Source organism: Limanda limanda, chromosome 16, assembly GCF_963576545.1.
Source record: "Limanda limanda chromosome 16, fLimLim1.1, whole genome shotgun sequence".
NCBI classification, from domain to species: domain Eukaryota; kingdom Metazoa; phylum Chordata; class Actinopteri; order Pleuronectiformes; family Pleuronectidae; genus Limanda; species Limanda limanda.
The window spans coordinates 4,662,197-4,689,336 of NC_083651.1; the positions used below are offsets into that span (position 1 = coordinate 4,662,197).

Sequence of the window (27,140 nt, forward strand, 5' to 3'; positions counted from 1 at the left end):
TTAAGGACTGATGTATGATTCCATAGAGCCATGCAGCAAGCGTCACTAAAATTAAAACCATAAAATGTGTTATGACTGAGGACATAGGAAAAGTAGCCTGTATTCTTAACATACATTCATACAGGTTTAGTTCAGAAAGACGACTTCTAGACTCTCACTCATAATTCTGGTTTGTGTTTTAATTGCTGTTGAGGTCAGGGGTCAGGTCAATCCTATTTATTAGATCAGCTGTTAATGTGTCTAGATAAAAACAGGGTTTCATTTTAACAGGAAGCTGCTGCTCACTATGATTCATGGTGTGTGCGTGTGTGTGTGTCAGTTACACAACTGATTACAATCAACAGGTTAACCAGTGAATACTGATTTCAGTAGATGTAAAATGATATGCAGACCTTTTTAAATAAATGTTTCCTCTCTATATTATCGCCGAGTCTTTTTTTAGCATGGAAATGCTTTTTAAACAAGCAGCTGAGACACAAGACCGCTGAATGTTTTTGTCCATAAATAAAATTGTAACTATTGGTTCAGTGCCGACGAGGAATACTACTTTTGAGAATAGGTTTCAATCAAATATTTATTATTTATTTTAATAAACAAAAGTAATAAACGTCAGTAGTACAGCATCATCATTTGACATCATCATCATGATTTGCTCAACAGCTTCAGAAACCTGAGAGATAGGGAAAGTTGGTGCAAATATTCAACATAAAAAAGTACATTAGCCAGCATCGTATCATTCAGCGTTATATACATTTACCATTTACCAAGATCTTTAAGCCGCCCAGTTAATAAAGTTATCAGCATTTACTTTTGTATGTATATAAACATTAAAATGCTCGAACTTCACACTTTGGTCATTGCACGAGTAGAATCAAATCTATATTTACAGCTCCACTCCTTGATGTTGATGAATAAAATCATTGTGTAGCAAAAAATAACTTTTGGCCTCTGGACGCCAGCCGCTTTTCAGAAGTGTAAACCTGTATCATAGAAGTTGATCTCAGTGGAGGGAGGAGCTTGAGGAGACCAGACAGGAGATCCAAAAACATCTAGTTGATGATCAAAGAGTTCCTGAGCCCGCCGATGTTCCTCTGGCTGCAGGAAAAACAATATTTACATTAACTGCAGAGTCAAAGTCTGAGAAAAGAAAATCTGACCGATTTCATATTTGAAAAAATCTGTGATGACTGAAATGGGGGATACCCATATCTCATAATAACCCCTCTGTACCCGGCCTGTCCATCACCAACCAGCACACGTGATGATGAAGCTAAAGAGCCACAAAGTGTATTTTTGCGTAAATGAGACCAGCAGCTATAAAGTGTTACAGTAAAACTCACGCTGGTGATTGGGTCGACTTCCATGTGCAGCGGCGGAGATGAAGGTGGTGTCAGAAAGCTGCAGGTGAAAAACACATTGCATTTGTACTGTACAGCAGGAAACACAACAGAATGGACAAATAACTGATGACTTACAGTGAGGTGGGGACGAATGTTCTGCTGATATATCCGCCCGGGTTTTTAGGGACCAACTTTTCTGCAGAAACAGACGATTAGAAATTAGATCACGTTCACGACAACGATTGTTTGGATTCCACTGACTTTACAACGTCAACGTTCAAGCTCCATTTGTCATTGAATAAGACACTTGGTGGAATAACATGTTCAGATTGTGAGGGTGAGATTCAAGTAAGAGACGATACCGGTGCTGTAGTCGGGTCCGAAGACTTCGTCTCTGGGGATGTCCGGATACAGATAGAGCAGCGGATTCCTGGTGGTGTTCCCCTCCCCTTTCAGAGTGTAGAAGTTAATAGAGTCTCGCACGGACATTTTGGACAGATCCTCCTTGGTGTAGGGATCTACCGCATGCATGTGGGTCTCTGATGAGGAAGCAAACACACAATCCGTTTTAAATTGTTTTCTATAGATGTTTGGGTGTGAGCATGTCGTTAGTAGAGCATCAGTAGAGCATCAGCAGATCTGGGTTTTTTCTCTGCGTCCACTCAAGCAAATTTTACAATTAATTTCATAAATTGTATTGCTGCCTTGACTATATGTGCTGTTCTTCGGTAAATAGGTGCATACATTTAACATAAAGCATAAAAACACAATAAGTACTTCACATAAGAAAGTAATAACTGTATATAAAACAAAACAAAAATATATACAAGATATAAAAAGTTAAATAAAGAGTAAAATGCAAAAACAGATATATACAAGATATAAAAAGTTAAATAAAAAGTAAAATGCAAAACAGGAGAGAGATGTGGATGTGCAATATGCAATATACTGTTATGTGTGTTAATGTAACACAAAATTGAGGCGTGGGTGCGGGATAAGAGTCTGACGCTGCCACAGCTCGACCCGCCTGGCGTCTTATGATTTCTGTTCCTATGGTGCATCCAGTTTACATGTCCTGGTTTAACTTTTACTGTGTGTTTTGCCATTTTACACAGTTACAGTGAGAATGAACAACAGAAATTTAAAAGGATTTAAAAATGAGTCGTGCAGCTCAGAAATCAGATGTGAAACGACTGAAATGGACATGAAAATATGTCTGGATGTTTGTTTTTTAATCGGACACGACACAAACTGCCAATAAGAACTGAGTAAAAGATTGATTGTTGCCGATTGTTACCAGCGTTGGCGTGCTCGACCCAGCTGAACGTGATGGCTCCTTCTTTGTTGCTCTCGCTGAAGCGGAGCAGAAAGGTGCCGCTCTGCTTCGCCCGCAGCAGGTTGTTTGTTCTCTTCCTGCTCACGAAGCCCATGATGCGCCTGAAACCATCACAACACAATGTGACAACAGGTTTGTCAACTGAGAAGCAAAGTGACCTGAACCAAAATCTCCTCATCCACGTGGTTATTATCTGAGGATGATGTGATTATACACGATGACACTTTACAGACATGCTTTAAGAAATGTGTGTGTGTTACCCGTCACGCCAAAGAGCCGCCAGTTTTTCCTTGATCAAATTCAGGATTCCATCGATCCAAATCCAGGTGGTTTCATTCTGACAAGCAGGAAAGCAAAAGGCAACATGTAAAGAGCATATTAACACACACACACACACACACACACACACACACACACACACACACACACACACACACACACACACACACACAGACCTTGTTTAACTCTCACCTTGAATTTTCCCCAATGAACGAGACCTTCAGGATCATCTGAGGAGAAAGACATTTACGTTAATAAAAATGTATCTTTACAGGGAATGAGCACAAGAACCATATCTAGGAAATTAATAAATTATCACAGACTGGTTTTATTGGGAATATCCACTGACAGATTAATGACTGATTTTTAAACGGTCTGGTTTGTTCTAAACGTCAGAGTTGTAGTAATGACACTGCATAAATTATTAATTTTTTTTAGAAAATAACATAATTATTCATAAGTATGCAGTGTCATATCTACATCTCTGTCGTTTATAACAAACCATACCGTTTAAAAATCCGTTGAAAATTGAGAAAGTTATGGTTATTTACCACTACCAACACAATGTTATGGGTGAGCGAGCAACCTCTGGCAAGATGGCCGCCATGTGCGAACGTTCGTCTCCGTTGGCCGGCAACGCAGACGAGACATCTATTCTTTATATTTAAATCTATGGGTACAACTGTCTGTCTCTTTCCAAACATCCAAACCCCCAAAATTCTGGAATGTGTCTTATTTGGACATTTTGCTTTTTTCCAGCTCCTCTGGTAAATTTGAGGAATATTTCCAGAAGAGCATGTCTGAAATCCAATGGCTACGAGTATATTTCTAATTAAATTTGCTCTAAAAGTCGATTCAGATGAGCACAGGCTGAACTCCAGTTTGCAGGATCCCACAGGACAGTGGCTTGGTTCGGGGGGGGGGGGGGGGCCGCCAGGAACTCACCCACGATTCTGTCCCGGAGCATCGAGAGCTGGTCTTCATCGAGTCCTCGTTGGCCAACGGACAAGAACTGCCAGCTCAGCACCTGGGACAGCTGCTGCCAGGCCAGGGGGGGGGGCTCCACGAACAACAACAGGTTCTGAAGAACAAAAATGAGAGATTTGACACCGTTTTTGTGGCGAGGATTTGTCACTTTTGTGCAAATATGATTCAAGGAATGAAGGACAACACTAAACAATGAAGTGCACAAGAAAACAAACGTTATTACGAGTGTTTGGTGAAGTATGGATGTGTCGTAAAGGTTCAGTGTGTACGATTTAAGTGAAAAGAGAAATTATACATAATATAATCCTATTGTGTTTCATCTAAATCGTTGTTTTCTTCATATTTAATACTTTATATTTATATCGGGTCCTCTCTACGGAGGCTGCCATGTTTTTTACAGTAGCCCAAACTGGACAAATTAAACTTCTTTTGAGTTTTTAAGACAACAGGCGGCTGCCACAGGTTTCAGAACTTCACCACTAGATGTCACTGACTTCTACACACTGAACCTTTATGGCTGCAGCCACACGTCCTGATATTGTGTATATGCTGTGTTGAGGTGAAGTGGCGTTACCCTCGGTTCGCTGCTGGACGACATGCTGGACCACAGGACCGAGGCCCAGGCAGCCGACACCTGATTACTGCTGGAGACGACCACCACCGGCAGCGAGCTGGCCTGGAGCCGCACCAGAGGAGGACATTACATTCCCAGTGCTTCACCGAAGTGGGAAATGAAACTGCTGTTAATAAAAGTTCATGTCCACTCACCTCGATGCTACACCTGAGTCCATCGAACTGCAACTCGGTCACAAACTTAACGAGGTGGAGTTCCTCCGTCACTATCACTCGACTCTGATAAAGGAAGAACAGCACATTAGAAGGGTCAGGAACCTCAATTCAGTGACCATTCTCTGGCTAATATGTTTTGACGACTGATTTGACATCTATACACCATTTATAAAAAATTTAGCCCCCATGTCCCTCGCAAAAATGTCGGCATTTGTCGCTAGAGGGCCGAATCAAAAATGGCAGCCGGCACCATCTTGTAAAAGTTACTTTTTTACCAGAGCACCTAGAATAATATATGAATACACTTTTTTGTGGTAAATTGACCATAAGGATTGTGATTCTGACATAATTTTGCCATTTAGTAATCATCTTGACCCCGAAATCCAAGATGGCCACCATCTGGTAGAGCGAAAACGTAATTTTTGATACACAAATTAACTTTTTAACCAGAGAACCTAGAATAATGTATGAATACACATTTTTTGTGGTAAATTGACCATAAGGATTGTGATTCTGACATCATTTTGACATTAAGACATCCTGTTGACCCCAAAATCCAAGATGGCCACCATCCGGGAGAGCAAAAATGTAAAGTTTTATACACAAATCAGCCCCCATGTCTCCAGGAGATGGGTGATGTATAAGAACGTAAAAGAATCTGGCACTATAAGGATTTGTAAGCAAAGAAGCTTTGTAAGAAAACAAAGTCAAAACCTTCAAAACTGATGCAGCACAGTTCACACAGAGAAACACCGGAGATGAAGAAGAGTGAGCATTCACCCTCTCAACTTATTTCAAAGTGAATATTCCAAGGTTGTTTCAAAATTCTCAGGAAAATTTACTGGCAACATTAAAACAAAGTATTTAAATACGGTGATACGGTGAAAGCTCACTGGTTTTATTCATATCAAGCACTTTGTACTTTATGTTGAAATAGGCTTTATAAGAAAGTGATTTTTATATAAGTTATGAATATGAATGTCTCCTCTTACCTTACGTTTTCCTTTGCTTTCCTGGATTTCCTGAAAATGTAGGAAAAAACTAGATTATTTAACGTACAATAACCACGTACGTGTGTTGTTCATAAATACAAAGTGTAATATTTCATACCATGTCAGCAAATTCTGCCCTAAAGTCTCCAGCAGGTTCCTCTACATCCAAAGTCTTACTGACGTCACTGAGGAAACGAAACTGACGGAGCCTGCAAAACGTATGGGGATGAATCAGTGTTCCAGGAATGAGAGTATTTATATAGATCAGCGTTTTCGGTAGCTTTAACTTACCGATTGATGGTCAAGATTTCTTCGATGTCCCTTGATTTTTCACGAGAGAAACAAAGAAACCATGTCACTCAAAAGGAAAATCCAATACAACAAGCTCAAGTTTAAACTGGATCTTTGACTCACTTGTCAAACACAGCTTTGACTGTGAGCCGGTCCTTGAACTCAGGGAGGTTTGCCAAGAACCTGAGAAGAAAATCAGTTCTTAAATCACAATTATTCTCTCAATCAGTGATCTCCCCCTTAATAACCCCAAAATAACACTGAATATACCACTTCATACACCTTTTGATGTTGAAAAATGTGGGATGCACTAGGCTACCTGTTTCAGCTGCATATATGCCCATTGAAAATGATCACATTTTATTACAACACAAGTACATTAAAGTACCATATGTGTACTACTGAGCATGAACATGCTTTTCATGGAGCGGAAGACATGATAACTAGTTGCCAATAAGTATTAACAGTGCAGAATTATTATAATCTTGATTCGACTCTGGTCGACCATGGCACCCAAACAACAAGGAGTAACAAGGCTATTTTTAAAATGTAAGGAGTAGAAAGTACCAATATTTGCGTGAAAATGTAAGGAGTAGAAGTAAAAAGTCGTCTGAAAAATAAATCCTCAGAAAAGTATAGATACCCAAAATGTCTACTTAAGTAAGGTAACAAAGTATTTGTACTTTGTTACTTGACTACTCTGTGTGTAACAAGTGTGTAGATTCAGCTGCAAAGAGAAAAAGTAACTACAAAAGCACACAACTATTACAATAACATGTTTAAAGCTCACAGACTTTTTGACTCTGAAAAGAGATAAAAACTACAGTGACTTTAGAAATCAACATTACGATATAAAGCTTAAAAAAGTAAATCCAATTTCCTATAAACTCAATGTGAAATCGCTCCACAGAGGAGAATATTTAATTCAAATATAAAACATATGCAGGTGTGTCCTCACCGAACTGTGGCTGAGAACTTGACTCCAGTCTTGACTATCAGAGGTCGATGTGCTGAGTTCGTCATGACAGGTTGTTTCTCCACCACTAGAGCGCTGTAACACAAGAGCACCACGGCACATGTCAACAATGTTTAAAGTGTGTGTGTGTGTGTTTGTGTGTGTGTGTGTGTGTGTGTGTTTATAATCTAGACGAGTCCTGATGCCGTGTCTCACTTTGAGAGAAGTGATGTGAGCAGTGACAGTGCCAGTTCCTCGTGTGTTCCCAGGACGCTGGAGGCTTCTGTGCCGTTGTGCTTCTTGTTGTGTTCTTGTAGTTTCTGCAGCTGCTGGCGAACCTTAAGCAGCACCTCTGCCACAGTGGTGAACCTGCACATAAAAAAAGCACACAAACACACACACACACACACACACACACACACACATAGAGGGAGAGAGAACACGTCTGTCATCAACAATGAAGTGTTATGGTCGGAACAGAAAGATGCTAAACACAAAGTATCCGAGTCAATGTGAGATATCAAATGTGAAGAGGTCAGAGCACTGCTTGGGTGGGAGGGTAGGGGGGGGGGGGGCTCACCTCTTCTGGAGCTGGTCCAGACTGGTGTCGACCGGACTTCCAATACAGGACATCTGCTGCCGGCGCTTCCACTCCGGCAGCTCGACCTCAGTGAGAGCTGCCACCGTCTGCTCCGCCCATTTTAAAGCGTTCACTATTTCCAGAAGCTGCAAAGAAACAGGAAACATTATTGAGTAATGTTCTGTATTTTCTATAAAAGAGTTTTACAGTGGATTTATAGTGATTAAATCATATGCTTACAGTGATCATTTAGGGGGTTTTGATACAAGTTTGACTGTGAACAAGTCATTTTTTACAGTTTGTACCTTAATAAAAATATAATAAATCCTTCATTCATATACATTTGTGCCGCGTCAATGACAATAACTCAAACCTGCATCTACAGTATACCTGTTCTTTTATCGTTTCTTAAACATTCTGAGATGTTGTGGTTTTCAACAATTTCACCGTTCTCCAAGGGAATAACTTGCAGATCTAGATTTAACAACAATCAGGCATATTTAAGGCATTGATAGATCAGCTTGATTGAATTCCAGGGGACTGTCTGGCCCGGGTGGAGGTTTGCTCTGTACAAGAGCCATTCTATTCTTTTACCTGTTGTTGAGAAGCGGAAGCCAGGATGTTCTTTTCCTCTCGCAGACATTCAGAGAGGATTCTCGCCAGGTTCAGTGGCTCATCTTTAAATTGTGCCTGAATCATAACGAACAAACCCAAAATGGAAAAGTTGTGTCAATCCTCTCAATATCATAAATCATCCTAAATGTAGCAGCGATAGAGGATTTCTCTCCTACCAGCAAGTAGACCTTCATCCCTGGAAAATCAGGGCCGTGCAAGATGTTTCCCTCCTGAGCAAAGAGGTTCCACTGCTGTTCCAAAACCTGCAGGAGTTCACGGAAACACGCGGCTGCTTTGTGTTCATCCACAGCCGCTGAATCCCTGAAGCAAAGCAACAGAAAGATCTAGTTTAGATAAAGGGTTCTGCATGTGCTGAATGAGAAGATAAGTATAACAATAAGGTGAGGGGTAGTGTCTATAACTACGGATGGAATGGAATCAGCCTGTCAGACAACTACATCAAGGTCAAACAGGAGGGGGAGCTCCGCCTTCACCCGAGTGGATTTGTAACATTAATTATCTTTTATTACATTTTTTTTAACTTTTTTTCCTTGTCTTTTCCTCAATACTCTATATATGTTGATGTGTGTACATTGTCCTCAAAGATGTAAAGAATATCAATTAATATCTTGTGCAATTATAAACCATATCATTCTGGGGCCAGTCCAGTTAATTTAGCATGAGAGTCTGTGTTTTCATTAGAAATGTGCAATACGGTCCAGGGGAGGTGATGCTTTTATTCTGAAAATCATGCTGTGTTTCAGGGTTTGTATGAAAATGCATCATCTGGGCATCAGTAGAATCTGTGTTCTGTGAGTTTCACTGAGTCGCTCTCACCAGTCCTGGCTCTCGATGCAGCAGCAGAGGGAGTGGCGGATGTGTCGGGGGAATTTCCCCTCGTACAGTTGAGTCAAGCGGCTCTGGAGTGAGCTGAGCGTGAGCAGCTGCTGCCACTGGGACATCTGCAAGAAGCCAACACAAACAGTGACCATGCAGCTCACTGACCATCACTGAGGACATGTGGACACATCACAGGCCTTCTCTCAATCACATCACATTTACACTCTGTCATAGGGACAGAGGTGAAAACTACCTCATTGAAGATTATTGCATTTGAGTTTGGAAACATATTTATACTAAGTTCCTTTTAAAGGTTCCATTTGTAGAATTGAATCTCCTTCCAAACATGAGAGAGAACCTGTGGTAACCTTCAGTTTGCATAAAAACTCATAAGGTTTAGTTTGTCCAGTCTGGGCTAATACAAGAAACATAGATTAGACATAGACATATAGATCCCTGTCACCTAAATCTTACACACTGGACATTTAAGTTAAGAAAAACTTTCAACCAAGTTATCTCAAATTGTCTTATAATACATGATCTACATGTTTTGGCCATGTAGGTCTTCCCTTAAAGTTTGGGCCTTACCACACACATGGCTAACTAACCTTCATAGATGCATCAAAACTATGATGAACTTTTAAAATGTGTGTGATTTCAGGCGGCTCCAAAACATAGAGACTCACAGTTTCCCTTCATTTCCCCTCAGAGGAATTATTAGAGTTCATGAAAAAACAATAACACACCACCATTCATTTGTTCTTGTCCCCGTGTATTATATTTCTATTTCACACACACAAACACACACATCCTACTTCCATAACAAAGCAGAGCCTTCTCTTCCACACAGACATTAAAACATCTTACCTTGTGCTTGTCCCTGGAGATTATGAGTGGGTAACAATCAGAGGTGGATCATCTCCCTGTGTGGTGTTCAGTGTGTGTGTGTTGGTGTTTCTTCCTGATTCCTGTATTTGTACTCTGGCCCACACCCACACACCACGTGATTCCCGAGAAACAGAGCTGCAGACTGAGTCAAGTTAAAGTGACACACACAAAAAACAAGGATCAGTATTTATGAAGGTCCAGTGTGTAAGATTTAGGTGAAAGGGATCTTTTGGCAGGAATTTCATGTTAAATAATCCAAGTGCTTTCACTAGTGTGTAATTATCTAAAATTGTTGTTTCCTAGAATGGACCGTTTATATTTAAATACTTTATATTTACATCAGGAGCGGATCCTCTCTACGGAGGCCGCCATGTTTTGCACAGTCGTCCAAACTGAACAAACTAAACCTTTTTTTCTTTTTATTACGACTGAAGCTACCACAGATTCTGAAGCTACCACAGGTTCTGCAGCTACCACAGATTCTCCGAACTCTACAAACTGAACCTTTAATGCTTAATTAGGACAAACGATGACGGCTGTTAGTCCTGGTTTCTGATTGGTTAAATGTCATCATACGCTTCCTGTGATTGTGAGATAAATGAAGTTATGGCAATTCTAGAGAACACAAGTCTTTGACCGTGCTTATATTCCTGCGCAGTGATTATTGTGTTAGCTGTTTTTTTTAATTACACATATATGCATATTATTTAATTTAATATTCCTCACTCCTTCACCCTGTAAACTGCTGCTAGCCCTTCATTTAAATTTAAATTGTTGTACTATGTTATATGTTATATGTTATTTTTGTATCTTGTGTTGCCCGTCTAATGCATAGATGTTGCCTGCCAGGTTATTAGAATTTCACTGCTCTGATGACGCTAAGTTATTTGGTGCATTTGACAATAAACTTTGATTTGATTTGATTTGATTTGATTTGATTTGATTTGATTTGATATGATTTGATTTAATTGAAGTAGAAAATTGTTGAAGCACTCGTCAGGTTTATGTTTGGATTTGGAAACACCAACAACAAGATGACCATAATATTCAGCTGTTCCTTGTACCTATCAAGTATATACATTTAGAAATAATGTGAATATTATGCCCTTATAATAGCATTATCCACAATCTTCCCTTTTTTCTTCATCATTCAAAAATGTTTTGGTTGTATACTAATTTAGACTTGACCTCATGAAAGCTGGGTGGAATTTCCTCGATGGCAGATTCGTCTTCACTCACATTCCCACTAACTTTTAGAAGATGCATTTCAGGCCTTGCGTGAAAATCTGTGTCTGTGAGCAAGTGTCACGTAATACCATGGATCCTGTTGTCATGTTTCAAAGGTTTAAAAGTGTTTTGTGCAACACAACACCCCAAAAACCACATCAAAATATGTTTCTAACAAAGAAGTACATTTGGAATCTGTTATTTAAACTTTTTAGATCAGAGTAAGATTATAATCTAACTGAGGAACTGGATTGACAAGGAAGCTTGTTTGACTCGGGGACTCATTGTTTGATTGCGTCATACATTCTCACTCTCTAGGAACCACGTGATTCTTGGCAGAAAAACAGACAGAGCAAGAAAATCAAGAGAAGGTGAGTCAAAGGCATTTTTAATTCCAGCTGCTTCAAAAGTAAAAGCTCAACAGAGTTAAGTGGGAAAGTTATGTCTTGACGTTTCCTCCTCATGGTTGTTAGGCGGCAGGTGGAGTAACCAGGAAGGAATGCACAAACAGATAAGTAAATTGTGTTTGCAACACACGTCAAATCAAAAGATTGTGTAACTACCACACAATATCCACTGCAACAATTACAACAAAGTAATACAGAGATAAAAAAGAGCAAGCTAATATCAACATTGCAGTTAAACTGAACAATTTTAAATTGTCATATATACAACGACAGCCTCATAGAACTAATCGATAGCTAAAAGATTATTTTTCATGATCATCACGACGTTGATGGGAGACTGGTTTCAGGTTAGTGGGAATGTGGCTTCACTCTGAGTATGGGGAACTCATCTGCAAAGCAAAAGGAGAAGATGAGGATGAGTCACATTAGACACATTATATACAGCTCGGGTTTATGGTTAACATTCCAGTATTTGCTCAACGTGAACTTCCAAAATAACTAAAAATTGCCCACAAGGTCCTTTATGAAACCAAGTGATGCAAACATACCGAGTCCATGTCGAAGCACAGTTGATCGTTGAGCAAGTTAAACTCTCCAGGAGTCATCGGGGGCTCCGGAGACAGGCAAGCAGGAGACGTGGTGCTCGTGTGAGAGCTGGAATAAAAATGTAAATCATACAGGTGAGAGGCCTGACTCCCATCAGGAGAAATTCATATTAAATCCATTTGCTGTGGGTTGCCCTGTCATCACAATGTCAGTAAAACTACAATAAAAAATAAATATCAGTCAGTACAACGTGATTATGTGAGGTAATAATCAACTCACCGTAATTCAGAGATGGGGATCAGGGTCGATGATATGTATGGATGGACTGAAAATTGAACAATGACATGAGAAACGTTAGCCAAGGCCATGAGACTTTTAAACTCCTCTGAACTGCAATAACTCCACCAAACCAGCACCCTGGCATATTTGAATATTTGCACTACTGCACAAATTGCACTATGGTTGTTTTATTTTTCTCTTCATCTGTAAAGGTATATAAATATATTTGATATTCTATTTTATTCTATTTTATACTATTTCTATTTTATTTTTTTGATTGTAATAACTTGAGCATTGCTTAAAGAGAGCCTGTGACTCAAGTATTTCATAGCCAGCGACTGCTTCGTGTTATCTCTGTGCATTTGACAATAAAAATCTTGAATCTTGAATCTTGAATCTTGAATCCAATCAGGATTCATGCTGTGAAAAGCTTGAACTCTAGAGGAAGACAAGTGTGTGTGTGTGCTCTTGCCTTTGCTGGGCTGACTGTTGTACAGGCGCCCGAAGGCCTCGTCCTTGGGGATGTCCGGGTAGAGGAACTTGAGCGGGTTCTCCGGGACGACCCCTTCAGAGATCACTTTGTAGTCTCGGATGATGTCGGCGAACGGGAGAGCGCTGAGCCGGTTCTTGGTGTACGGCTCCACAGAGTTGAACTTCACTTCTCCTGTTGCAAGAATGTATCATCATTAGCAAGGTTTAGCATTGGGGGAATAATCAATACTTCTTTATTATCTGTGTTTGATCGGGATTCCCATTTGTGGGGATTATTGACACAGAGGGCTTGGTGGAAATGTTAGATTTGAAAGAGACCTTACCTGTGTCACTATGCTCCACCCAGGTGAAGGTGATTCCTCCGAGGTGGCTCTCACTGAAGCGTAGGAGGAAGGTTCCTCGGTCTCGGTCCTTCAGCAGAGATCGCTCCGTCTCTTTACTCACGAAACCCATGATGTAGCTGCAAACAAACACAAAGATCTTTGAGCTGTACGTTTTTCCTGGGATCGAATTTTAGCATTCTACTGACAAGTTGTGGTTAAAGGTTCAGTCTGTAGAATTTAGTGACCTCTAGTGGTGTCTATCAAATCAAATAAAGCATTTATCAGAAAGAAAAAAGTCAATACAAGTAATAGTTGCTGCAATTTTAACACTTTGTGAACTTTGAGCATAGTTGTTTCTGATAATCTTTGCCTTTCGGAAGCATGAATCGACGCGTTTACTTCTGCAGGTCTGACTTTCTGCTGAAACAGTTTGACACAATATGACTGAACAGCACACTGGCCCATTATGCTACGTCTCTTAACATCCTATGACAAAATGTCGTTAAGATTGCTGAGTCATCGTCAGCGACTCACTTCTCATTCCAAACGGGCAGCAGGTGTTTCTTGATGAGCTCGAGGATGGAGTCCAACCACATCCAAAAACTGAACGGCTTTCCTGAAATATTCTCCTTGAAGACGCGCGACACAAGGAGAGGGAGAGAGAGGAGAAGCACTCGTTTGCCATTTAAAACATCACATTATGGACATATTATATATTTTCATTTGACCACTAGATGGCACAAGCACATTTGATTTGAGACCAAATGGGATTGTGTGATTCAATAGTTACCTTAGAGAACTTTGACCAGGACACGTGATAGTCATTGCAGGAGACGTGCTGACCTACATGAAAGATAACGTTAATACCATTACGTGACTTTATCAAGGTACACAACACAAAAAGGCCCTTTCCCAATTCACCCCTAAACCCTACCACTAGGGGGCAGTGTTGTTCCATTTCTCTATGTGATGTAGGGGTAGTAGCCAGTGGTTCAGAAGTGTCTATGGACAGGATAACGTTACATTGAAAACTGTCCGTCTGTCCTGCAGTTGTCAGAGGTTGATAACAGTTGTTTACAAAATAACGTTATTTGATATTGTTTGTCAGATTTTGTCAGATTTTCTAGCCCTCTCCATCAAGGCTCTGTTTGGAGGAGGACACTCCCAGTGAAAGACACCTTATATCTAGGGGTAGGGCCAAGGGAGAGGAACTGGGAGAGGGCTAAAGTAGCTGTATCCATCCATCCATTATCTATATCGTTTTCCCTTTGGGGGTAGAGGGGGAGAGCCGGGAAGCCGTAGTACCCAAAGAAAACCCTGCTGAACTCAAGTTTCTGTTATTTTTTATAATCAACTCAAGGGTGAACATACCGAGAAGCTTTTCTCCCAGCATGTTGAGCTGTTCCTTGTTGAGGCCGCGACCGGCAAAGGTGGAGAACTGCCAGCTCAGGACCTCAGAGAGCTGGCTCCAGCCGGCCCGAGGCGGGTTCCCAAAGAACGCCAAGTTCTGTGAGTGGATAGAAAAGAGAGGGGAGGATTATACTTTACATCTCAAAGTATAACACAACTTAATTCAACTGTACCACAAATAGGGTTGCAAAATTCCGGGAATATTCAAAGTTGGAAACTTTCCATAGGAATATACAGGAATTAACGGGAATATACGGGAATTAACAGGAATAAACGGGAATATACGGGAATATACGGGAATAAACTGGAAATGTTGTGGGTAATTTATACTAACTGTATTTACCTTGTCATATACAGACATACATATAAACATTTTGTTTTGTCATAGGCTGATTTGAGCCCTGAGGAAACTTTGGGCACTTGACTATATGCTTCTGCATCTTTGTGTCATTCTTAACATAGGTCTTTGCACAGTATTTGCAAATGTACACAGCCTTTCCTTCTACATTGGATGGGGTGAAATGTCTCCACACATGAGATAGAATGTAGAATGAATAAGATGAGAAAAAAGTTTGTGAAAAAACACTAATGCAATGCCAGAGATATAAATAGTTAGCCAACCAATTGGAAACTGCTGTGGTGTGCAGGATGCTGGGAATTATCTGTGCATGTGATGGAAGAATGCACAGTGGAGGGTTGAAACTCAACATGCAGCGTGTGCTGCATTCCACACATCTTTAAAATAGAGTTTTGAATGATGTTTTTATTGCTCAGCGTTTAATTTGCTTATTTTTTATTTTTTTTTCAAAATTCCCATGGAAAGTTTCTGGAAATTTATCGGAAACTTTCCGCCCCTTTGCAACCCTAACCACAAACCTTCGCCACAAAAAAGTGGCAACTGATAAATGTCGCATTTTCTACCTTTCAACGGACATTTGAAAGCACGTGTCAGAATGTGTGGGCTCACCCTGGGCTCGTGCGTCAGCAGGTTGTACCACATGACCGAGGCCCAGCCCCCGGGCAGCTGGCTCACGTTGGAGATGACCACCAGCGGCAGGGAGCACGTCTGAAACAGTCGAGTTCACAAAACACAATAAGCAAGTTGCTGCTACAACAGCAAGCAACAAATTAAAAATCGACACTGACCTCCAGGTCGATGGTGAGGCCCTGCACCGTGAAGCAAGCCTCGAAACTCAGGGAGTGAAGTTCTTCTGTCACCGAGAGAAGACCCTGGAAAACACCCCCCACAAACCAGCATGAGGAACATGCAGATGATGGAGCTAACTGGTGCAACTACTTAAAAAATTATGGATCAGACAATAAAGGTAATGGCACACAACAGTTTGTGATCAACACTTTTTATAATTTATAGAACATTTCTTACCTCACTCCCCTTTGTGCCATTGATATATTTCTTCTCTTTTAACTGCTGAAAGATACAAACTCATCGTCAAGTGGCTTCAATACAACAAATCACTGTTGACTATGTATTTATTCCAAATGTATGTGATAATTGATTAATTCTACTGTTTTTATTTATTTCACTGATACTGTATGAAAGCTATATCCTTCACAATAAATAACACAAACCCATGAATTCAATCAAACAGTGAATTGTCTTACCAGGTGTCTGAAGTCGACAGAGAGGCAGCCGTTGGAGTAATCCTCAATATCCATCACTTTAGTGTTGTTGGTCAGGATGAAAAACTGCCGACTTCTGAGAAGTAAAGAGGGTAAAGTCCAAAAGGCCAGATTTAACACAAGTGCAGCAGGTTGTACTGATTTATTGAAGTCACACACACACACACACACACACACACACACACACACACACACACACACACACACACACACACACACACTCCCCCACTGAGTGTGGTTCTATTGGAGGTTTCTTCCTGTTGAAACTTTTCTTTCACTGTCACAAAGTGATTCCTCATTGTGGGTTTTTCTCAACAGTATTGTCACGTCTCCACTTGACCTTAGAGTGTAAAGTGTCTTAAGATAATGTCTTGTGATTTGGCATTAAACATATAAATTAACATATTACTCAATTGAAGTGTAGCTGCTAAAATCAGGAATGTGACAACATCAGATTACTGTAATATCGATGAGATCTATGGGTGTAGTCACAAAATATCCAATAACTAGTAATTAAAGAACAAAAGCCAAAAATGTTGATATTTAGTTTTTCAAGAAATAAATAAATATTAATGACATAATGATGGAGAGTTAAGTTGTAATTTAATGAGAAAAATGTCAAAATATCACAACAATAAAAGAGAAATTCTTGAGAAAGAAGCCGTGCTCTTCTGAGTTGTTTCTTGGGAAACTACGAAACCCCTTCGACCAACTTCATCCTCACAGTCGACCACTTAACCAAACCCCCCCCCCCCCCTGCTGTGTGTGGTTCTTTGTGTGTGGTTCTTTCTTCAGAACAGACTCACGACTCACTGCACGTGTGTAGTACAGGGTTTGTCACTGTCCTTAAAAACTGAAATCTTTATGTTTCACTTCTTCTTTCTGTGCTAAAATTAAACATCATCAGTATTGTCCCGGTTTGAGGTTGTGTGTACTCACACTCTGCCGGGGGGGAGGTCCCTGGAGACCCAAACGTACAAAAACACACAATTAACAAGATTATTACTGAGAGGAAAATCTGCAGGATATGACTTACACTTATATATACACATAATCACTCAGGGTTATATAGACTTATGTATGTTGAAACTTTTATGTTGTCACAAATCTTACTTGTCAAATGTGGTTTTCACTTTCAGCTGATAATCGACTTCTGGGAGTTTAACCAGGAGTCTGAGAGAAATCAGAAGGACAATAAATGTTTCATTAAGTTCTCCATCAACAATACAACACATTTGTCACCAGGTAATAACAAATAATCAAATTAAACATCCAAATATGATTTAACCTAGAATGGCACTCAGTAGCGTACACCAAAATACACACTTAAAGAAATCGGTCTCCTATAGATCCATGAAATATTCCCGAGGAATCCTGGGTTATGATTTATAAACACCAACAACACAACAACACGTGATTGTACCTGACTTTGGTGGTGAACTGCACCCCCGTCTTGATGATGAGGGGTTTCTGTGGATGTGTGGGCATGCACGGCTGCTTCTCCACCACAAAGGAGCTGAGAACAAACAAACGCACCTCATTTGAAATCATGTGTCTTCATGTTTGTGTCACTCATGTGTGAGAGAATGTTTACACCACGGTGGTTTGTGTTTGTCATCTTTCTATGTGCTGCAGCTGCCGCTGCTGCAGGTGAAGGAGGAGGAGGTCGTGACCTCTGCACATGTTGGTGTTCTCAGCCCTTTGTGTGCAATGTGCAGAACACAGGGCTGCACAGATATGAAGTTGTGAAACCGACACACTCCCGGTCAGAAAGAGACATTCCTAGTTCCTACTGAGGTTGTGTGTTTCATTCGGCGTGCACAGTACCTCTTGATGAGGTGGTAGATGAGGTACTTCACTCGCTCCTCCAGCTGAGGCTTCTGCAGCGGGATGGGGTCGCTCTCGTACGTGACCTTCACCACCAGCTCCCCCAGTTTGTCCAGCTGACGCTTGACATGGAAGAGACTCTGGGCCGTCAGAGACAACCTGAGAGGGGACGAGAGAGAGGAAGAGAGAGAGGACAAGAGAGTGGAAGAGAGAGAGAGAGGTCATGATTACAAACCCTCATACAGGACAATAGGTTGGAAGAAAGGAGGAAACAAGCATCAGAGCAGAGTTTGACCCAGATTGTAAACTGTAAAACGTCTCTGTTTGCTTTATTCTGTTCTGCAGTACAGAGACCACATGCAGTGTTGTACTTTGAACACCGGGTGGAGTATGAGCAGAGGAAATCCATCGTTGAGCTCCAGGTGATAAGCGGCAGTTATTTGAGTGACAGCATGTGAGAGTTTCAAGGAAACTTGGCTGAGATGAATATGGAATATGGACTCTGATCTTCCTGAGTTGAGGTCGATATGAACAGACTGTAAATGAATATATGTTATACAGTGCACGGTCAATAATTAATACACGTGTCCTACAGGTTCTTCATGTTCACCCCTCAGTGGTTCAATTAAATGTATTTGGTTTGATTGGAGGACGATACACAACGTATATCCATATATTCTGTATATGTTCGTACAGATACGAGTTTGACACGCAGGTAAAGAAGTGCAGATGAAAGTTGAGACTCCGGGTCATTCAGGGATTGTCATTACCAGCTCTGCAGCTGGTCCAGGCTGGTGAGCTGCGGACCCCCGATGGCGGCGACCTGCTGCCTGCGCTTCCAGTCCTGCAGCTCCGGGTTGAGCTGAGAGGTCATAAGGTCATCGATCTCCTTCACCACCACGTCCATCTTAGACACGATCTCCTAACAGGGGGGGTGCAGATGGTTTGTGGAGAGTCAATCACATCATGTCGTGGGTCTGTGTTTGTACTTGTGTGTTTGGAGGCATTGTGTGAGTCCTGGCCTTCACAGACCAGATCTTTGCAGGATAATACAAATGCGTACCTTCCTTTTAAAGTCGAGGGTGTTGAGCATTTCCTGAAGTCTCATTACTTCCTGTTTCATCGCGTCAGAGTTTCTATCTGACGATTCTGACACACAAACACAAAACCACAAATATATAGTCAAGAGCTCATTGAGACTGTGCAGTTGTTTTTGTTCACACAAGTAGGAAATAACACAGTTTTATATTTAGCATCCAGCTTCTTTTCACAGTTTATCTGCACTTCGTAAAAGAGGCCTCACCCCGAGACTGGAGAGTCTTGTAACGGAAGTCGAAGTCGTCCTGTATGTCCTCGATGTGTTTCACAGCCTGGTCCATCATCTAGACAAAGACACATGCAGTTATTTTATTTTCAAGGTTTACAATAAATTATAATATCTCTGTTTGGGAGTTTAGTTGAGTCTCAGTTACCTGCACGCTGCCTCTGATGATTCCGACTCGGTTGTCCAGGTTCGTCTGTCTCTCAAAGGCCACGGAGTTCTGTAAGGACTTCTCCAGTGGACCCTGTTCAGGAATTCACATTCGGTATTAATTTAGAAATAGTGTTTTTTTAAACATATAGGTCAAACACCGGATCAACATCAGTCCTCCAAGTTTCATTATGTAATGCTTGGATACAGAATAGTACAAAAACTTTAGCCGACTCCAGTTGTTTTAAACATCAAATACAAAAACAAATTGATCAGTAATTGGTCAGTACATTTTCATGATGTTGATGTTGAATTAATCGTTAAATTAAATCTCGGTCCTGAGAGAGTCTGCCAACGTTTAGTGGTCCAGTGAAGCTGCTTGATAAATGCAAACACTGTAGCCTAATGATAAAGGGATAGTTCACCCCAAAATGTAAATTCACTCACTATCTACTCACTCCTATACCGATGGAGGGAGTGGATGAAGTGTTTGAGTCCACAAAACGCTTCCACTACAGTTGAAGTAACTTGTGACCACATCTTCCAACGTAAAGGGCGTCTTTTATACCTTGTTTTTAGCCTAAATGTTTTCTGATATTCTTCTCTGGAGCTGCGTTCACTTGTAGATCTTTAGGCTTAAAACATAAATAACGTAATTGACATTGAGTCGAATTTGAATGTCCAGGCTTGGATGACACCACAGGAGACGTATGGAGGTATGTTTCATATTTTGTGTATGAAGAAGAGGTCATTATTTGCTTCAACTGTATCCTGTTGTGCGTGCAGCCCTTTAAAATACCTTAAGTAATTTTCCACTCCCAACAGGTTCTTGGGAATTGATTGAGGTGACTGGGAACGTGTGGGTGTAAAGTATTTAGCTCATGTGTCTTCCTGGTAGCAGGACTGGTTTACCAGCAGCAGGGACTTTCCCTCTGAGGGAGTCGTGTGACAAACCTGTTCCTGCATGCAAGCGCTGGAGAGGATCCGACGCTCCTCCCTGAGGCAGGTGGAGATCACTCTGGCCATCACAGTGGGGTTGGTTGTGTATTTAATCTATGGACACACACACACAGGCGCACACATAACTCAAGTTACAAAAACACCATGGTGACAAAGAGATGATAAATAAAGAAAGAAGGAAGTGACACAGTTATATAAGGACATGTTTTCTCATTAATGTTTGGGTGTTGTGGTGAATGGTTTCAACATCGTGCTTTTTCTAGTTCCAGAAGTTGATCACCACTCAAAGCACAATACAGTTTTGCCATTCACCCATTCACACACAAACAGTGCATCATGAATGAGCTCTATCACAGATCAATCACACGTGCACAACTCTCAGGGGCAATTTGGGGTTTGGTAAAAAAAGCAAAAAATCGTGGAGACCGGGATCGAACTGCCGACCCTTTTAGAAGTGAAAGAAAACCAAGTCCCTGCTGAGGAGGGAAGAGTTTTCACAAGTTCTCCTGGTGAACCTTTTTACGGGAAAGTACTTTTCATGTGTCGGATCACCGAAGGAATGAGGTTTAACTGGACGAGCCACAGATGGAAGGATAACAACTTCAAGGACGTGAGTGGAAATCAGGGATATGTAATCCAAGGTGTGAACAGATACTTGGAGCATAACCACTGATCTTCCTCCTCATGCATCAGAGCCTGTTAACATAACGTGCGTTTGAATCTTGGAGAACATTTCAAGGGTGTGACTCTAGTTAATAACAGACCATTTGGATTCATTCAGGACTTTAAAAATATTAAAAATAAAAGCTTTGGAGCATCCTTGGAGTTCGGAATCAGCTTCACACTCTTTTCAATGGTTATAAGCCTGATAATCAATAAAAATGTGTGTTTCAGAACAGGATTTAGATCCACAGCAGTAGATTGTGAGCATGTAAGAATGCACCACATGGGACAGACAAGGCCGGAGACACCTTTAGTCTTCACTGGTTTGAGTCAAACTCCCAAACACACTGGATTTCACATTTTCCAGCGATGCATTCAACCGCATTAAAAAGCGAAGTGAAAGTTGGAAAGGCCCTCTGCTTCCGATCAGGGAGTGGCCTACTCTTCTCAAACAGGCTCGTGGCAAACCAGGACTATGAGCACTTCTACTTGGTCTGGAGAGATTTGTCCTTTTTTCTATTTGCCTATCTGGATACTGATATTTGTTACTTGTGCTTAATTTAGCATTACTTAATTTATGTGCTCTGTCCCGATCACATAAACAAATACATTAAAAGCCATGTTGCCATCGAGGTGATGCCACAGAAAACATTATACCATAGTTCTAGTTCATCCTGTGACCATGTGAACACTCAGTGGAATGCATCTAGACATGGAGGAGCCACACTGTCCCCCAGTCAATCTCCAGAGCGTCTTCTAATCACATGACTCTATCGATGTGCATGAGATTCTGCTGGTGGGAAGAGGAATCTTTCTTTTCATTCTCGCCTCCAGCTTTGACTAAGCTGACGTGCATCAGCATCAGCTCCTGCAGAATGACGACTGAGGAAGCACCAACACACCTACACGCTCACTTTCATCACAGCAACAAGCAAACACCTTCCTGGCTGCAGATCAGTTTAATGTCTGTGAAGCTACTCATCACACGCTGACCTGCTTGCTCAGCTAAACGTTTTATAGGAATGTCGTTGGTGCTCTTACAACAAGGGTGTTGACGCAACTCCCATCCGTGTGAAAGTAAGTGACACAATGCAGAAGTTGGATTTTTCTGATGGAGATCTGATGAGGATGAGTGAAGGTCAAACGACTGAGAAATGACTCTGTCTGAATAATCTGGGCCATGAGACAAAATAACAAATGATTGTTCAAGTTTCCCCTTGTGGCCGTCTACCAATCTACCCACTGACTCCACAGACATGTACTGATCTCCACCATGACAACAACATCTATAGAATCACTTCCTCTTTTGTTCTTCAATGCAGAGCCACCATGATCATTTTGTTTCTGTAATGCTTTCTATCCAGCTGAATAGCAGAACTTTTATTCTGGAAAAGTTGGGAACCTGCAGAACTTGTAGAACTGTTCTTAGGAGGACTCACTAAAGACGAGGAATAATTGTGAAGTTGCTCCGGAGCTTTAACACAGGGACAAGAGAACAGGCGTTTCTCAAGCTCTCTTCTCTTTTTGTATCGGTTGGTTTACCCAATCGACACAACACTTTTTCTGGGGATATCTTCATTGCTCTTACCCTAGTGGTGTTAATGCAATACACATCCAGGAGATCACTTTCAATGTTCTCACATGTTTCTGATGAGGATCAGAGACGGTCAAACACAAATAAGAGCGACAGATGTTTGTTCCCTGTAGAAAGACCCTTGCTTGAATCTGGATGATGAGACCAACCAACTGAAGTTTGTTCAAATGTCTCTTGTGTTGAACAAGCTGATGATGCAAACTTCACACATCAGAACAATAACAATGATAACAGCACACACACCCACACACACACACACACACCCTTCACGACCACACGAGAATGACTACTTCCTCTGAGAAGTGTTAACTTTGGCGCGCACACACACACACACACACAGGAAACTGTGGTACAGGTTTGTTCAGTAAAGTTTCAAGTCTTTTCCAGAATCAAATGCGTGCTGATGGTTTTCAAAGCGCTCTCACTTCGACCGAACATCCTGTGACGGCGCCAGGACCCGGCTCTCATGAGCTCCTGTCACCATGAGAAAACAACGTCTACAGAGAAAGAGACAAAGAGAGACTTTGGCCAACCCACAGTATTGTCGCCTGTTGTGTAGCCAATGCCTTCAAATGCTCAACTGCACTGAACAATTTAAAAAACACACACTCCTGTTATTTATCCAAGACTTTCTGCTTGTTAGCTGCACAGCAATTTGTATTTTTATGTAATAAATGTTTAATTCTTTTAAAGAATTGACTTTCTTTACTTTTGTAAAAAGGTGACATGCAGTTACCCACGTGTTTTTACCTTTGAGCCACTGGACAGTAAACACTCTCTCTCCCGCTCTGTGCTAACACATAAATAATAAAAAGCAGTAACACACTCAAACTGAAAACACAGCCGACACAATTCTACTTCCCTGTCACCTCCAGTGCAAACACACAACAGTTCACAAAGGTACTTCTCCTTGCTACAGAGACTTTTAATTGATTGACGCCAACGTAGTTTCTGGTCCACTTTTCCATCCCCGACGAAGACAGAACAGGAAACATTTCTTTGTGTTTGCATTCTGCCTTTCGACCCCAAAGAAATCCATAATGTCAAACCACAATCTCACAAGTCGATCTGTGACGTATACTAGAGTGGGTTTAAATTAAATATTTATTTTTGCCTGCGTCAAAGTTTTATTCCCACACATAAACAATGTCCAAACCAAAATCTCTTAAATTGGAGGTTCTTTTTCTTTGCTTTGCATTTATACAAGTTGGAATAGTCAAATAATCCACTAAGCTCATATTCATATCATATCTTTCTCCGTCAGTCTTGACCTTTCTCAGCTCTCGGTTGTTTATTCTTTGTTGCAGCTTTCTCTCTAGACATACAGACGACTCTGAGTGGAAGTTATTAGTCATTTAGAAAGTATTGTGTTGGCTTGTCGAATAACAAAATGAGTAATCGTACTTTCTTCATGTTTTTGACGCTGCCCCAGTGGGACAATTAGGTCAAATAGAAAGTGCAGTAAAATTCCTAGAGTCAAACTAATTATTCTGTTGTGCAACTTGCAACGGCAGAATTTAAGTATTTTTGTAGTAATTCAACTTTAAAGGGTCAGTGTGTAGAATTTAGTGACCTCTAGTGGTGAAGTGTCATGTTGCAGCTGAACATGAGAGAGAACCTGTAGTAGCTTCAGCTGTCATAAAAACTCAAAAGGTTTAGTTTGTCCAGTTTGGGCTACTGTAAAAAAACATGGCTGCCTCCATAGAGAGGATCCGCTCCTGATGTAAATAGAAAATATTCATATATAAAGTATTTAAATATTGCGGATCCATTCTGGGGTAAAGAAAACAACAACTCATACAATTTAGATGAAACACACAAGATTATTTTGTATTAAATTTCTACCAATACATCCTTTCACCTGACTCTTCCAAACTGGACCTTTAACAACTCTGCTCAGGATGGACCTGAGGGCTGCAGGACGCTAGAAGACGTGAGAATCGAAGGGTGACCCACCTGCAGCTGCTGTTGTATGATCTTCATGTTGTGCCTCTGCAGGAAGTTCTGCTCCGTTGAACGCACCCTCTCCATCTGGGACAGCAGGTTTCTGAACTGCGCCGCCGCCATGGACTCGTCGTTAGCCGCCGTGTCCCTGAGGACAGAGAGGCCGATGTTTAGGAGACGATGGAAGGAGACGTCTTACTAAAGCTTGAAGTGAAGGGCGAGAAGGGTTGAGCAGCCATTGGGCAGGTTTAAAACATTTGGTTATATACCGATAATACTAAACTATACACTCGAACTCAGAAACCATTTTGTTCTCTGGTGTTTTTAAGGATACAAACCAAAAGGATGTGAAAGGGAAAATCAAAACGTGCTCAATGTGTGATATACTTGTGAAGTTGTCCCAGGTGTTGACAGACAATATGATTTCATTTGGACTTTTGTGTCCATCAGTCCATTATTCAGTCTCCTGATTTAATCTCCTGCATCTGAGGGCGATATCTGCTGCTTCAGCTGCTGAACGCTCCACTGTGATCACCAGTGAGTCACTGGTGTCAACAGGGAAAGTACAACAGGTTCAGAATGTCGCTGGCGGTGACGCTCGACGTCTGCAGGAAACTACAGCGATGACAGACATGTTGTGGGCTGACAGACGCTCGTCTCTGTCATTGACCAGTTTCAGGTGTTACACCCTTATGTGATCTCATATATCGAGCAGCGTTAAATTAAAGCAGTGAATGGAATCCTGTGTTCTTTTGTTCTTCAAAACAGTTCTAACAGATGCTGTTTCCTTCTCTACAACTGAGTAAATGCACAAAGTTGTTGGTTCTTAGTTTGTTAAGTGCGCTTGAGAGAGAGAGAGAGAGAGAGAGAGAGAGAGGTAGAGGTAGAGAGAGAGAGAGAGAGAGAGAGAGTATAGGACTCACCAGTCCTGGGACTCGATCCAGCTGGCCAGACCCTGTCGGATGTCCATGGGGAAGTTGTCATCGTACAGATAATCCACATGTTCCAGGAGTCTGATCTCCAGCTGCTGGATCTGCTTCCACTGGCTCATGCTGCACACACACAGACACACACACACACACTCACACACACACACACACACACACACACACACACACACACACACACACACACACACACACACACACACACACACACAGTCCTCTATTATCTATCTTCTCTTCTATCAGGAGACATATTCATTCTTTCATATCCATCACTCAGTGCAGTTGTTACCTGAGACGTCGGTGCGCAGTCCTCCTGTCACTCAGTCACCATGTGCTCTTGTTTCTCACTCTGACTTTCGTTTTTAAACAAGTCAGGAAAATACCTCATTTACATACAGGGGGCTGTACTCTGAGGTAGGCATGTTCCTCACGAGCACACACACACACACTAACACACACACTAACACACACACACCCTTAAAGCAAGTCTCAACACAATGTTCTAATGATTGATTGAATGATACAATGTGGGGATGTGATAATGATATTTAATGACTATGTGGTATCTGACTTAATTTGTCCCTGTTTCAGTTGGGATATAAAATCCTAATGGAATCTATCCTGCATTTATTATTTTATATGTTTAAAAAAAATAGATTTATTTAAATGCGCAATGTGAACATTAACACGGTTTAAGGGACAAAGTGTGGTTGAACTATACATGCATATTATTAAACAGCAGAGTATACATACACCATATCCTGGACATTCAGACACAGGCCAATTAGGACAGTAAAAATTATAAAAATGTTAAACAATGTAATATTTACCAGATGAACATCTAGCAACAAACTATTTGTATTTTAATATGGTACTTTTAGACAGTATCAGGTGTGGGTCACATCCATCAGGTAGGCATGTGTGTATAACAAGAAAACATTGTTCAAACAAATGTACCTTATGTGTGACTTTATTATATCATTATTATTTAATATGATTTAAATAATGATTTAAACTAATGCACCTCAAATGAATAAGGGTTTTAAGTTATTCAAAAGCTGCTCTGATCCACCTAACGTATCCTGCAGGAGCTCCACAGGTCGACAAGAACTAATACAAACTAGAAAAGGTGAGATAAATGTCTGTGGAGGCAAAGATATAAAATAAAGATGTTTTCTCATAATTGGTGTCTTCAATATGTGTTTAACGGGTTGAAGAGATATGACTAAATGATGTTGATTTCAGAATTGTGACTGATTTCAGTTCACTGACTGATCCATAACTATAAAGTGAATTGATGAAAAACAGAGGTTCTGAATCAGATGATCCTTTCACTGCACAGCACAGTATGTGTGTTGGGATTTATCACATTAACACATTTCACAGTGTGTGCTGCCATCTACAGGAGGTCAGGGGTACTGCTTGAACTGCTGGAGTGTAATTCTACTGCATGGATGATAATGTTTGGGATGAAAACATTTTTTTTCAACAAAACTGAAATCTAATAACGACTAAGA

General features: G+C 40.9%; 1 protein-coding gene across 1 annotated transcript; it reads right to left on the minus strand.

Annotated features, from left to right (window-relative positions):
- Nucleotides 1–560: 560 nt before the first annotated feature.
- On the minus strand, nt 561–25,975 carry stat4 (signal transducer and activator of transcription 4). The gene is given in 44 exon segments (XM_061088144.1): nt 561–1,095; nt 1,341–1,398; nt 1,476–1,536; nt 1,703–1,879; nt 2,638–2,777; nt 2,937–3,013; nt 3,148–3,185; nt 3,901–4,036; nt 4,517–4,618; nt 4,711–4,794; nt 5,724–5,753; nt 5,842–5,932; nt 6,015–6,044; nt 6,138–6,197; nt 6,973–7,065; nt 7,186–7,338; nt 7,550–7,695; nt 8,144–8,239; nt 8,341–8,485; nt 9,002–9,126; nt 9,872–9,927; nt 12,026–12,180; nt 12,352–12,397; nt 12,824–13,015; nt 13,167–13,303; nt 13,701–13,795; nt 13,957–14,009; nt 14,538–14,673; nt 15,544–15,642; nt 15,723–15,806; nt 15,961–16,005; nt 16,200–16,293; nt 17,157–17,177; nt 17,331–17,390; nt 17,641–17,733; nt 18,045–18,203; nt 18,815–18,966; nt 19,108–19,193; nt 19,348–19,426; nt 19,517–19,609; nt 20,470–20,568; nt 24,689–24,824; nt 25,600–25,728; nt 25,913–25,975. Coding segments are annotated over 43 exon segments (4,269 nt in total). The 5' UTR covers nt 25,728; nt 25,913–25,975; the 3' UTR covers nt 561–966.
- Nucleotides 25,976–27,140: the final 1,165 nt, after the last annotated feature.